This window comes from Herpailurus yagouaroundi, unplaced genomic scaffold (assembly GCF_014898765.1).
Source record: "Herpailurus yagouaroundi ecotype Mexico unplaced genomic scaffold, PumYag 180, whole genome shotgun sequence".
In the NCBI taxonomy this organism is placed as follows: Eukaryota; Metazoa; Chordata; class Mammalia; order Carnivora; family Felidae; genus Herpailurus; species Herpailurus yagouaroundi.
The window spans coordinates 4,489,893-4,505,053 of record NW_024412411.1 but is presented as its reverse complement, the minus strand read 5'-3'; the positions used below and the strand labels follow the sequence as shown (position 1 = coordinate 4,505,053).

The window sequence follows — 15,161 nt, the reverse complement described above, 5'->3', positions numbered from 1 at the left end:
GAGAGATGCATGGAAACCCTGAAGTCACAGCTGTGTGGTGTTGCATCCATAAATCTTTGTTCCGTTCCCCTTCCTCCCACTTCCTGCACGGAGGAATGTGGGGACTACAGAGGGAGGTGACGCACCCTGCTCTGAGAGATGACGCAACCTAATATGGGGGGGGGGGTCACCTCAGGGCCCCTCACTCACAAGAGAAACCTACCCCAGGCCTGCTCCACACAGGCCCTGTGATGGGTGCTGACAGCACAGAACTCAAACGGCAGGTCCCTGCCTTCGTGGAGCCCCCAGTCTCCCTCACTTCAAAACTAAACCTTTTCAGTGTTTGCAAAGGTAACTGCCATGACCTTTCCTTGACAGGATGTAGAGCAGGACTTCCCCTGAGGTCTCAGACTTGTGGGATTGCAGAGGAGGCACCCAGCTGAAGACAGGAGGCTCTAAGACCACACTCTGTGGAGACTGTAAAGAGACTGTAAAGAGACACATGGAGGACTTAGGAGGGAAAATGGAGTTGGGGGGTGGGGGACATCAGTGTAGCCCTGTGAGGAGTGCTCTGTTCCTGTGGAGAAGTTACTGTCATGATGGAGAATGGGGACTATTCCAGAGCTCCTCAGGGTAACTGGGCCTGCCTGCTAGAGGTGAACCTCCCTCCCTTACCCAGGCAGGAAGCTTGCTGATCTGGGAACCCACAGGCCCACCTTGGGACTGCCACCGAGCAGCACAGAGACTGGAACGAAGTTTCTGGTAGAGTGATCCTGTGGCAGGAATCCCACTGAGCGGGGGAAGGTGGTGTTCCAGGTAGGATTCAGAGGACCCCCTCCTAGTTCTTTCTGACTGTAGGCAGGCATGGAAGAAGATCCCAGAAGTTCCCGTGTTCCACACAAAGAGCACACAGGTTGGAATAGGGCATGTATACGTTGGGCTGTACAGACTGCCTTAAGCCAAGTAAGGGCGACCCCACCTACAGAAGAGACTGGGCCTTGGACCTCTGGCAGAGTCAAAGGACAACTCAACTGCCACCACTGAGCGAGGCCTTGACAACACAGGGGGTAGACAAGTGCCAAGGAAATCATGGCCACTATCTCTCAGCTAACAACAGACAGGTCATCAGGTTCATCAGTCTCAAATGGAACTGGAGTGAGGCGGATCCTGTGCTCAGGCACACACACAGGACGTCCTTGTCTGGAAAGCCATGGCCCCTCTCAGGCATCAGTTTCCCCTTGGGAACAACAGGTACTAAGTGGTGCTTCAGAGCAGTTTTGACAGACCAGGAAGAGACTGCTGGGATTGCCAACCACAGGCTTGTGGTTGCCTGTAGCCCACGGCAAGTTGGGGGAAGATTGCCACCTGGTGGACGATGTTGGCAGTGCCACAGGGCTTCAGGTGAAACCCTGGTCTGAGAGCACTCAGGCTGAGGTGAGCCTGACTTTGTATGACCTTGGGCAAATCACTGCCACTCCCTGAGCCTCACTTTTCTCATCTAAATGTGGGGTAGTGATGCCAGTCTCACAGGGCCATGGGGATCATTAAACTAAACAATTGCACTGATGTACCTGTCTTGGGCAGGGCCTCAGTAAAGGTTTGACCACCTGGATCTTGTTCCAGCAGGACTTTGAGCAAGTGTCAGGCCCAGGAGACCAGGAGAAGGTGAGGCAAACTCACAGAGATCCCTGCTCCTCAACTTTCTCTCTTGGCCCCCACTCAGGACTGTCATTCTGTGCGTGGGGAACTGTTCTCAACCCAAACCTGGATAGTTCCTGGGGTTACCAAAGTGCAAGAAAAGTGGGCTGCTGACTCCAGAGAGTCTCTGGACCAGAAAACCTGGTTCCAGCCTCAGTTCCATCACTTGCTCTGTGACCTTCAACACCGTACCTGCGCAAGTCTAAGCTTCTATTTCTTCTTTTATACAAAGCAGGTAATCTCTCCCACCCCAGAGGAGTGGAGAAGACTGACTGGACAGCCTGACAGGACATGGTGGGGGCTAGTGCCTTCACCAGCACCAACCCTCCCAGTTGCCAGTAGCCAGGCTTCCTCCGTGGGTCAGCATGGTTCCCTCAATACAAGGGGGATGCCTTACAGCTCTAGACTCTCTGACAAACTGCCTCAGGCCCACTGGCACCACCCAGAGATGAATACAAGAGGGGAACAAGGCAGGGATGGAGAGGCCAAGCTTGCCCATCCCTGTCCCATTGCATCACATAGACACACTCTGAATCCTCTCAACAACCTGAGGTTCATGTTATTGTGCCCACTTTACAGAGAGGAAATGCAGGCTCAACAAGTTTAATGAATTGCCCAAGGTCTCACACAGCTAGTTTAAACAAACAGAACAAAAAGAAGGAAGAAAGGAAGGAAGAGGGAAGGAGTGAGAGCTAAAAAAAGAAAGAAGACTAAGAGCCTTTACTGCTGCTCCAAGCTTCCTCTTGATTCCCGGCACAACCCTAATTTCCTATCATTTTGCTCTGTTCCATAAGTTTCTATTCAATGAGTTACATTCTCCTAAATGTCATTTAAGTGTTACCCTCCCTCCCGCCAAGTCCTTTCACAAAGTCTTTTACTAATCCTTACCCACAGGCCAGACGTCCCACTGCCAAGTACACAGGTCCCTTTTGAGAATTGTCTGGATACAGAGCAACCATATCCCAGGCCCAGGTCACCCTCTCTCAGACATGGCAAGGAGGAGAGGCAACTCTTGGTCCCAGCACCTCCCAGAGATGCCAGGTATGGGCTCCTCAGTCCAGAGATCTGAGGAAGTCATTCTTATCCTCAGACACCCAAACCCAGGGGTTTCTATAGTCTACCCAGTACTAATTAGAAAAAAGGCATTTGCTGCCTTACAGGTACATGGCTTGGGGAGCTCCATGCTGGTGGATTTGGGGCCCCACTTGCCTCCTGGCCAGGCACTTTTGTATGATACATGAAAAGCAGCAGCCTTGCCCAAACATATCACCTACCTGAGCTCCTGAACCTGGAACTCGTCTGTCCCTAGCTGGTGGGATCAGCCTCAGCTCCTGAGAATGTATAAGTGTTTCTGCAGCCTGACCTTTTTGTCAGGCTCCATAGGGTTCAGGGAGGTCTGATGAGGGAGGATCTGCCCTACCTTCTGACTTTGGGCTTAATATGAAGGCCTGTCTCCTCCACTCACAATTTTGGAAGCACTGGGTTACTCACTGGCCTGGAAAGCAAACATGGAACCCTACCCGCAAGCCCCACCCCTATCCTCCTGAGTGTTATAAGGAAACTTACTTTCCAGCAAGAGGAGACCTTCCCATGAGAGATGGAAGGCAGTTGCCACACCTGATTCTGGCTTCAAGATTCGGCTTCTGCTTTAGGTCTTCTCTCACTGATTCCTGCTACCATCACGCTGACCTTGGGAGAGAGCATCATTCTCAACTTTCAAGGCTCCAGGCCAAATGCGCTCACCCAAGCATCTCTCAATGCTTGACAACACAGCAGATGACAGTCTTCGGATCAGGCTCTAGGAAAGGTTTTCCAGTAACAACATAGACCGTGGAGCAAACCTGGATTACTGGAATGACAAAGAAGGTGTTCCTCAGCCCCAGCCTAGGATCTTCTTAATAGTACCTCCTTGAATACAGGGTTCACTATAACTTGGGCTACCAGGGACCATCTTCTGGGTCATTTATATGCCATCAAGTCTCAAACCAAAGGAGTGAGGTCAGGAAAGGCGAGGGTGTCATATCCTAATATCCACCTCTGAGTTCTCAATTTTGGAGGATTCAGTGTGGAATGGCCATTCATTCATTCAACAGATTTTTATTGAGTACTATGCCAGGGGATGGAATAATATGGTGAACAAATGGACATCATACTCTCCCCTCAAAGCTCATACCTGCTCATAGGACTCGGCCTTAACCCAAACTCCATGGCCTATAACCATCTTTCAGTTTCAATACAGAAATCTCAGCTTCAAATCAGGCACATAGAGTAGCAAAAAGGGCACTAGAACTTCCTGACCATTTTCCAGTGTCTCAATCCAAAGAGATCTGGGACTAAGGCCCTTGAGGGGAAGGAGCTAAGGAGAGGTTATCAGGAGACAATAAGGAGGACCTTTGCCTATGGCCACACACAGCATGGCCACCTAGGACAGAAAATGGCCATCTATACCACACATAGGGTCATTACTGTCTGCTTGATGGGTACCATGTAGCCCTATTCCCTTATCCTCTGAATTTAACATTGGACCCTCATACTAATAGAGTTCAGCAAGCTCTAGCTTCGCAACTCTCCAGGCTTAATTGTGACCCTCACTCTCACCTCTGCATGTATAACAAGTTCGTCTTCACAGAGCTGAGTCCTCAGCCACCCAACTAATGTAAGGCCTCTTTTTCTACTTCTTCCCCAGTACTTGGCTAAGTATAGGAGTCTTGCAAATCTGCTTTACAGATGGAAAAAGCACCCTGTGCCAGCAGGCCTAGGTCTGTGCCCAAGCTCTGGTGTCACCTTTAATCTCCATGAGACTTGGCAAGAAAATCAATAGGAATCCCAGGAAATTATCATGCCATGGGAAAGCTAAATTCCTGACCCAGGAAAAATACAGCTCACTGGCAGGCTAAAGAACCAAGTTAGACACTATTTGGGAAATAAAACTTGGCTCCACATGGACATTAGTAGCATTGTATGTTCCTCCTACATCATGGAGCTGGTAAGGGTGCGAGTAGGAGGCAGGTGGGACAATGGATGGAGAGGTGAGTACTGAAACAGGTTATCAAAGAGTAGTCTGTGGGCCTGCAGCATTACTTGGGAGCTTGTTATAAATGCAAATTCTCAGGCCCAATCCCAGACCTACCAAATTAGATTCTTGGGGTGGGGGCAGGAGCCTTTTTTAACTTCTCCAGGTGATTCATATGCACACATAAGCTTGAAAAATACTGCTACCACACTGTGCACACTGGATGGGCTAATATGATTACTACAGGGAAAAATTATAATAATCATGACAGATCCCACTTTTTGAATATCTGCTATATGCCAGGCACTTTTTAAATTTTTATCTAAGTTTAAATACATTTTCTCACTTAACCCTCACAACAACCCTATGAGATACTTTTATTATCCTAGTTTTTACAGAGGAAATTATAGTTATCTGCCCAATCATTTAAACTTTCCAAGGCTCAGTTTCCTTGTCTGTAGGCTGGGGACAATAATGTCTTGCTTCCCTAGTGGTTGTGAGGATGAGAGACAATGTATGGAGGACCATCTACATGGCCTGATGGGTTCAGACCTGGCCACTGGGTACGGCTCCAGGGACTGGCCCACAGTGGGGAAAGGCAGAAGTAGAGTTGCTATCTCGAACTTGTGGCTCAATTGGAGACCAGCCCGGTGCCTGCTGGCCCGGACCCTTCTCATTCAGCACTAAATCAGCTTCACCTGATCAAATTCTGTTTACCCCTCGAGAGAATCCATGCTCTCACTCTGATTCTATTCCTAATTGATGACAGCACAATCTACATTTAGAATGACTGTGCATTGTGGGAGGCAGCTGTTTTGCTGAAGTTTGGAGGTCCTAGAAAATAATCTCCAGCTAGATCTGGGCTTCCAAGCAAAGAAACTAATGCATTTCTCTCTTGGGTGAAATAAAAGGGGAAGACCTTTGGTCTGAGAAGCCACTTTAGTGCAAATGTGAGACGTGTCATTATTACAGGAATCATCATCACCAGCCTCTTACCAGCTGCTGAATGCCCACCATGTTCCAAGGAATTAAGAGGCACTATCCCTACCTCACATCAACGGCAAGGTAAGCATCACCCACAGTTCTGCCACTTATTTGCCGTATGACAAAAATACTGGTTTGGAATCAGATCTGACTTCATCATCTACAGGTGTGTGACTTTGGAACACATCATGTAACCTTGTTGAGTCTCAACGTTTCCATCTCTAAAATGGGTTGTTGAATTAAATGAGAGAATGTATGTATAACTCAACCCACACTAGGCACTTTACAAATGCTATTCCCCTTCCACACTTCTTTTCCTATAGTCTTGCCATGGCTGGCACTTTGGTGGGCACAGAAAACAAAGATGACTCAGCCCAAGTCCCTTCCTACTTGGGTTGAGATTTCCCTCTTCTATACACAGGCTGGATCATTCCTCGCAGAAAGGGAACAAAAGATCTGGGGCAAAATCAGATGGTTGGGCAAAATCATGGGCCTACATTTTGCTAAGGACATGAGAGAGGTGAGGCAAGATGGCTGTCCAGCCTTGAAGTGCCCTCCTCAGTGGACCCTGCCTTCTTCTGCTCCCTTCCATCCATCACCTTCATTTTCAGCATTTGACTTTCAAATGTTGCCAATGCTGATGGATAAGGGAGATCAACGGGTGAATGGTAACTTATCCTCTATTTACATGACACAGCACTGGTTCCTAAACCCTTTTGAGGATTCACTACCTCATCAGACCCACATAACTCTCAGTGAGTGCTAGGGCAAGAAGTATGCTCCTGCTATATAGCTGAATAAATTGATTTCCAGAGAGGGCCAGTGGTTGGCACAAAGTTGCCCAACAGGTCAGTGGTAAGCTCTAGGACAAAGACCCTGGACTCTTGACCCCTCCTAGCCTAGTCCTTCCTGCATTTTATCCCAAGATCTCTCCTGGTAATGTACCCTTTAGACAATGGTGTTAACTTGAGTAGACTGCAGTGAAAGTTAATGAAGTTCTGCTCCAGGTAGTGGTTAACAGGTTGTGGTACCAAGTAATCCAATTTTCTGTGAGGATGGGCATTCATATTCTTTCACTTGCAAGCTGTATACACTCAACTCAAACTAGCTTCAGAGATAAATAAAATCAAAATCAAAATTAAAAAACAAAACAAAACACTGGGGGCTTATTAGGTCCCATAACAGGGAGAAGTCTAGTAGATACCATTAGGACAGTTTCTGCCTGGCTCCATTCTTTCAGGCTTCTCCTGTGTTCAGGTATTCTCCACCCACTGAGGAGAAGCCAGCTGTCTGTGATTCCAGGCCTCCAACCTCACATGTAAATGCTCCCAGTGGAAATAGTACTTGTCTTAAATGGTACTCGTTTCCCTTTGGATATGCTATTACTAAATAGCTAGGAAGGTGTGTGGGGGCGAGGAGGGGAACCTGATGAAGTCATTAAAACTCTGGGGAGGTTTAAAAATTAGAACTCCCCAAAGGTGTAACCATAATAGTAACCGACAAAGTTAAATCTATGGCATCAGCTCTTCTGTACTCCATTTTGGGATAAGGGAATCTTTTACAATCACTGGACTTATTTATGTTTTATATACTATTTATGGTGCTTGAAATGCTCAAAAGGATCAGCTATACTAAATTTGTAACTGATATTTCTGTTGAAGGCAGTTTAAACAAATTTGTTATTGTTTAGATATTCAAGAGGCATTCAATGTTTTAGTGAATACGAGCTTGAAAAATTGAGTGCTGAAGTTCATGGAGTAGCGCGTATTCCTCTCAAGCGCAAAGGTCCCCAGATGTTAAGCAATCTAACAAAACACACAAAAATAAAATCGATCATTGGATTTTTAAAAATGTATCAATAACTATTATAAAACTATTTGTAAGGGGTAAATTAGCAGTTCTCTACATTTATTCTTTCAACATTATGACTCTGTGTTATGATGAAAGAGATGCCCATTTAAAACTTTTTCAATGGTCTATTTGTTTTAGAAAGCAGAGTACAAAGTTAAGTATGAGTCATGAGTTAAGGTTATCACCCCACTTCACTGAGGTATTTGTGGCCTCGCCAGCTACAATTTGGTATTAAAAATCTCAGGGTTTTTTGCAAAAAGACGTAAGATGTGCAGTGACCAGCACCGGGGCTGGTGTCAGATGGGGTGATTCTGTGTATCCCAGTTCCCTCACTTAATCACTTAGTAGTTACTGTGTAATACACAATCTAACCAGTTATGGTAATCTCTGCCCTGTTTCCCCCCACCCCTGCAATAGGCAAGTAACTATGTTCCAGTGACAATGTGTACAATACAAAGATAATTTTTTTTGTATTTTTTTAAGGTTTATCTATTTATTTTTGAGACAGACAGGGTAAGCGGGTGGGGGGGACGGGGGGAGGAGAGAGAGAGAGAGAGAGAGAGAGAGAGAGAGAGAGAGAGAGAATCTCAAGCAGGCTCTGCACTGCCAGCACAGAGCCCAATGCGGGGCTCAAACCCACAAAACTGTGAGATCATGACCTGAGCCGAAACCAGGAGTCGGACGCTTAACCGACTCAGTCACCCAGGCACCCCAAGTACAAAGATTATTAGTAAAGCTTTCTGAAAGTAAAAGTCCTTAGGAAAAGCAAGAAAAGTCCTTAGGAAAAGTCAAATCCATTTTTCAAAAGAAGTTGGGTACAAATTAGACAGAAGTATTAGGATAATCATCTCACTGTTCGACAACAAAACAAACAGCAGTCATCGGAATCAGGCTCTTTATTCATGTTCTTTGTTTCAGAGTCCTGGTAGTTTCTATGGTACGGAGGGCACTTCTGGCACTTGGTATCACGGAGCCAAGACATGCTCAGACCACACTGAACCAGAGCACCCCCCTCTGACAGGCAGTTATAGACACTCCAATCAGGGACAGAAGGGAAATACCACTGAAATGACAACCCCAAGTCAAGGCTTAGCTTCAGTCTTATGCTGTCATCCTGGGACATCCGGGATGACCTGGAAGCAAGCCAGAATAGAGAAGACTAATTTAGTGAGTGCTCAGCAAGTTTAGAACACTATCCAATCTACAGGGGATACAGTATGCTTCTCCCTGTGGGGGAGCTTGCCCTGGCCTTGTCTCTTAGCTCCAGAAGGCCAAGGATCTTTGACTCATTTATTCGTTCAGTGAAACTTTACTGCTGTCTGTTCTGTGCCAGGCTCTGTGACAGGCCCCGTGCCAGGTACAGAGGACAGAGAGAAGAATCGGACACAGTCCTTACCTTCAGGGAATTCAGAATATAATAGAAAAAAGCATATATTTATAAAGCAACCATTGTGATTCAAGGTAAAAAGGACAGAGGGAGGATTCATAGAGACTTGGCCCTCAAGGAATTCAGAGCCTCGCAGAGGCCTACAGGGCACAACAACAGAAATACATGGCAAGCTGTGGTGATGACCAAAGGGAGGCTTCCACTGTGCACTCTGGCAGCACAGGAGAGGATGGCATGACATCTACTGACTAATGCAGTGGGGAAAACTCACAGCCTACTGAAGAAGCCTGAGCAGCCTAATCTGGCTGAAATGGAAGCACTGAATCCTACTACCCTGGAAAGGAGGCTGCGCAGCCTTAGGCTGACCTCTATGGGTTCCTCGGGCTACCCAACAGACAGGGTGCCATGTCTCTGATCTGTGGCTGCAGTTGCATGATATCCCATGGATACGAGGGGGGGATTGGTGACCAGGAGAAACAGGTCCGAATATAGCATCCAAATAACGAGGGCCTGAAGTACATAATAGTGGCCTAGGAGTGAGGGCATCCGGAGTTGGGGAGCATGAGCAGCACCAGCAGGTTGAAGGGATCGGAAGATGATCTGGGTACAGATCAGCAGCAGGAGGTCCCTACCTATGCTTTCCTGCACTCCCAGACATGGGCCATGTGTGCTGGATGGATCCATTCTAAGGGTCCCAAGACAGGGGGGGAACATCTACAGGCAAAGGACCACAGCCTCTCTAGTCCTCTCTTCACGCTTCTAGCTTAGAGGCCTCCAGTCTGCTGTCCTCTTTCCTTCACAGCTGCCATCACCTGCCCAATATTTTTCATTCTACCAACCTGAAAGGGCTAGAAATGGGCTTAGTTAGGATACCAGTATCATGGCATTGGACCCAGGGCCCCGAAGGCTTGGGTAATTGGCACAGAGTTGGAGTGCCTCCAGCTGTTTTTGTTAGTCACGTGGAACATGGACAAGTTGAGCCAGCTTAAAGTTACAGGGCTGGGCAGGAACTTATCTGTAGCCTGAACTGTGGGCCCATGCAGGCCTCCTTCCCTTTCCATACGTGTTGGAAACAGCTCCAGCCTGTTATCATTTCTTCTTCACAGAGGCCTCCACCTACACCATCTCTCCAGCCTCTGTCTCTATCTGTGCCACATTCTCTCTCTTCCTTAAGGTGCCAGGACTCCTCCCCTGCCGCTCTTTTGCTTCAGAGCCACCACTGCCCACTCTGTTCCTCTCCCTAATCCTCATTCTGGATTACTTCTGTAATTGGATTACAAATGTCGGATTACTCAACCCTCTTTTCTTGCTATTCCTGAAATATACACACAGGCCCTTTGCCTATGAGGAGTTTCACTGCTAATCACTAAGGAGAAGCAAACATGAAGCAAAGGGGAAGGAGAAAGGGAAGGGCAATTCAGAGATGGAGAAGACATCCAATGAGTGCTGGTACTGGACGGCTGTGGTCCACACTGGCATGTGACTGAGGTCCCTCCTTGGATGGTTCCAAAGAAGTCTTGATATTTTCATTTTCTCCATCCCTTAGACCTTGTTGGAGAACGGAGCCACCCCCCTGTTCCCATCTATTTGGGGATGGTGTTCAGGAAAGCTTTGCAGAACAGGAAGTTTCTACTACTACTCAGGAGAGGGTTGCCCTTCCCCAGCTCCTCCCTATACCAGCAGCTCTGTCACCCCCTCCACTGCCATCTCGACAGAGGTCTTCTCTGACAGTGGGATTCATATGAAGGAGAGATAAGTATTCATTACCCCACCCAACAACTGGCAGCCCTACATGCCAGACAAAATGTAGACACCCTTTAGCAGGCGATGAAGAGCCACAAATAATTTTCAACCAGGGAATGTCAATAGGAAGCACCTTACATTATGCAAGGCTCTCAAGAATATTTAGGTAAATGTACAAATGAGTGAATGAATGATCATAACTGTGTGCTGGGAGAATAACTTTGACAAATGGCTGAGAGGCTAAGGGAATTTTAAGAAGTCACTCTAAGCCATGGACTTAAGCCATATGCAGGAGTAGGTGAAGTTAATCTCTGCTTTCATCCTGCACGACTCTTCCCCATGGGACTGGGGCAACCGCCAACCCCTAGCCTCCTAGGCTATGCTCCAAGACTAACACTTGCTCTCTGGGCCATTACTCAGCACCAAATATAGTTCTCTGATACAAGGTATTTTTCTCCTAAAATAGGGAGGAAAACCAAGTATCTCATGATAGAATTTCTGTTACAATAATAGGCTATGGGGAAAGAATCTAAAATAAGAACAACCAATCTGGTATCATCTGAGAGACCCACCACTGGCAAAGTTTAGCCCCAAACCTATCAGACAAAGAGGCAGCCCTACTCCACAAACAGTATTTGTAGCAGGTCCAAAAAAACAGGCCTGATTCAGAGGTCTGAGGTCCAGAGACCTTCCTAATGGTCTTCCTAAAGACATCCTCCATGGGTAAAGAAGTGGCTAGGCCAGAACATTCTGAGAAAAATGGGCCTGGGGGAAACCCAGAAGCCTGGTCAAGCCCTGGGGCAGATGACTCCAAGCACAATGAAGATGCAACTAAGACAATGACATCAAGAGCTACCATCACCTCAACTTAAAGCCCAACATCTACAAACTAGCTGCCTTGATCTTCTTGAATTTTCTCCCACTTCTAGCCCCATAAACTGTGAGCTCCTTGAGGGCAGAGACCATGGGAAGTTCTGTCCAATGCTTTAAAGTCCTAATCCATGTCCTTTTCTCATCAGGAACCATCCTAGTAAATGAACTTCAGGTTCATCTTCCATAAAAGTAATGCCATCAGAAACAATATGTGCACCTGGGTGGCTCAGTTCGTTGAATAACTGACTTTGGCTTAGGTCATGATCTCACAGTTTGTGAGTTCAAGCCCCGCGTTGGCCTCTGTGCTGACAGCTCAGAGCCTGAAGCCTGCTTCAGATTCTGTGTCTCCCTCTCTCTCTGCTCCTTCCCTGCTCATGCTCTGTGTGTGTGTGTGTGTGTGTGTGTGTGTGTGTGTGTGTGTGTGTGTGTGTCTCTCTCTCTCAATAATAAATAAATGTTAAAAAAAAATTTAAAAAAATATGTGCCATTATCAAGGGCCACTGGCATTGAGCTTCTCATTTTCTCCTTAGGGAGTAAGCATTCCAGATAAGGAAGGAAGATTGAACACAGCTGCAAAGCTGGAGAAGGTAGGTGACCTCATGATCCTACTGTTTTGCCCAATTCCTCTAGGACGGAGAACCTATAGAGTTCTAAACATGATTAAAAGGGTGTGTGTGTGTGTGTTTGTTATTAAGAACAGAACAAAACATCCAGATCTTCCTTCATGCCAGAACACCTGCTTGTAGCCTCACACCTGGATGAGTGGTGAGTCATTGGAAATGATGAGCCCTCTGACTTCCCTTTTGAGATCAGAGTCTGCTACGGAGCCAGAATTTGCTGATCATGGAGCATGCAGACACTCTGTCTTTCCTAGAAATGAGAAGAAGAAAAATCCCAGAACCAATCCTCTCATTTTACAAATGGAGACCTGACGCCCAGAGAGTTCAGGTGATATGTTCAACATCCCTCAGCAAGACAGTGGCACAACCAGGACCACATCATGGTTTCCCAACTCATAGTTCTTTCCACTGTAGTAGCTATGGAAAAATGTTCATTTTGCTCCTTGGAGGAGAAGGAAAAAAGGTAGGGAGCACAATATTAAGTTTTTGGATTCTCTGTAGGCTTCAATAACTTCTGTTAACCTGGCCTCCATTATCCTGGCTGTGGTTGCCTTCTGTGGTTTCTTTCCATGGAAAATTGGGTCCTAAGTCAGTTTTTAGCTTTCAATTGGCTCAGGGTTCTTATCAGGGCTGGTGAAGTCCCCATGCACATGGCTCAGGATCTCTCGGTCTGTAAACAGGCGGAAGGCAATCTGCTCACACTCTCGCTTGGTCCCACATTCAAACAGACACCCAAACAAGCCCTCCTTTTCCAAAGCAGCCAAATCAGAGTAGCCACAGGGCCCGCAGTGCAAGATCCAGGGGTGGGACCAGCAGGCAGCATCCAAGGGGGTCTGATTGAGGTAGATGCCTAAGTTGACCCTCCGCTTCTTACAGGTTGGGTGTGAGTACAAGAGCCATGATTCAGACAGTGCTCCAGCTTCTTGCTCTAGCCTTAGTGATCTGTCCAGTAGAGGGCTCTGCTGAATGGTAGAAGCATCTTTGCCATTAGGGTCCTGGCACCCACATAACATCTCCGGGGGCCGGAAACTCACCACACTGCCTTGGCAGCCATGCGGGGGCTCACAGAGCTGTCGGCTCAGGGCTAGTCTCTGAAAGCATTCACCACGGTCATCGCTGAAAGCCTCTGCCCGGCACCTGTTTGGTGTCCGGGCACTGCAATACAGCACGGGGTTTCCACCCCTCCCAGTCACCTCTGCCACTTCGCATTCCACTGTTGCCATGGGCTGAATGAGCCTGCCGTGGTGCCATGTGGCCCCTAGGTCATCACTGTAGATCATCAGGGAATGAGGCTTGGCTTTACATGGTAGCCGGAAGCAAAAGAACCAGTAAGGGATGTAGTAGGCATATGCAGGGATGACCAGCCTCCCCGACTGTAGCTGGATGCCATGACCTGGGCCCACAGCGAATGTGGCCCAACGCTTCACCTCTGCACCAATAACCTCTTCAGTCAAGTCCCTCACCTCGCTCCATGAACAGCCAGTGTCTCGACTGCAGATGAAGCAGAGGCGGGCTGCATTCCTGCCTGACATGACCTGCTGACGCTCGGTGACATGGCCTCGCACACAGATGAAGAATAGGTATACACAGCCGCTTTTCTGCTCCCACACAGGACAGGGGTTCATGGTCCGATGCCCAGGTAATGTGGCTTCCATCAGTGGCTTCAAAGGTCCCCACTAGACAAGGGGAAGGGGGAGAGAGCAGGAGTGAGAGACTAATAGGAATACATGAGGCTCATTAAAAGCATTAGTCTTTTTCAGTGATAAGAAAGAAATGATATTAAAATCTATGAAATCATGAAGGCTCAAGTATTCACTAAATTCTCAAACATTACAGGATGATTTATAAGGCTGGGAAGAGGCAATGCTAGATATTGTATAAGCTGTCCCCTCTGTCTAGAACACTTCCTCACTTTGTCTAGATGCCCAATTCACCCTCCAAACTCAAAAGTCCCCTCCTTTGTAAAGCTTTCTATGAACTTCCTCTGCTCCCCTCTTCTCACCAAAGCAACTGGTAGCTTCCTCTTTGTACACACAGAAGAGTTATAGAACTTATTATATAATAATCATCCTTTTTGTGTGACTGGCTCCCTTCCTAGATTATGAGTCTTTTGAGGAGTACCCAGCACATGATAGGAGCTAAACAAATATTTTTTAAAAGAAAGAAAAACCAAGAAAAGTAGAAGGAGGTAGAAAAAAAAAAAAAAGAAAAAGAAAAGAAATGAAGTAAAGCAAAGTGGACAAATATGAAATTTAGGCAAATAAAGGGAAATTTAAAACAAAGAGTTTTTCCTTCCTCTACTATCATGGGGAGGCAATTCATAACACTGGCATTAAAAACTCAAGCATGGAGTCAGAGATACCTAGTTCAAACCAGCCTTCATCACTCATTGTGTGACCTCAGGCAAGTTACTTGAACTTACTTTACCTCAAATTCTTTATCAATGAAGTGGAAAATGTAACAACATGCTCACACAGGAGTTGCTGTAAGGCTAAAATGAGATAATGCCTACTCAGACATATTACAAAGAAAGGCCTAATCTCCTTAATAGATTTTTTAAACTGTATTATAAATTGGTAAAAAAAAAAAAAAATCCAGAAACCCATCTGAAATGGGCAAAGAGGAAGACCAGACAACTCACAGAAAGAGGAAAAAACAACAAAAACATGTGCAACCTCACACATAAAACAGAAAAGCAAATTAAAATTAAAATTGATGTAGTACCTTTCATCTAACAAACTGGCAACAGCATAAACTTTGACAATATTCTGTTGGCAAAATGTGAAGAAACAGGTACTCTCTTATATGGACCAAAGTGTAAAATGCTTCAACATTTATGTAGGGCATATCAAAATTCCAGATGCATTCATCCTTTCCCAGCATGCCTAATTCTGGGAATTTATCCTAAGGTATATCTGCTCATCAAATTAAGTATATACAAGATTACTCACTGTGGCATTGCTTGGAAAAGCAAAATATCATGAACCCAAATATTCATCAATAGGGGACTGGT

The 15,161-nt window shown here is 46.5% G+C and overlaps 1 protein-coding gene across 3 annotated transcripts in view; it reads right to left on the bottom strand.

Annotated features, from left to right (window-relative positions):
• Window positions 1-11,928: 11,928 nt before the first annotated feature.
• NEU3 (neuraminidase 3) overlaps window positions 11,929-15,161 on the bottom strand; it is a 28,037-nt gene continuing 24,804 nt past the window's right edge. For all 3 annotated transcript variants that reach the window (XM_040489349.1, XM_040489350.1, XM_040489351.1), the window contains one exon: window positions 11,929-13,824. In XM_040489349.1, the coding sequence (XP_040345283.1) occupies window positions 12,745-13,824 (1,080 nt within the window). In that variant the 3' untranslated portion in view covers window positions 11,929-12,744. The remainder of the gene's footprint in view (window positions 13,825-15,161) is intronic.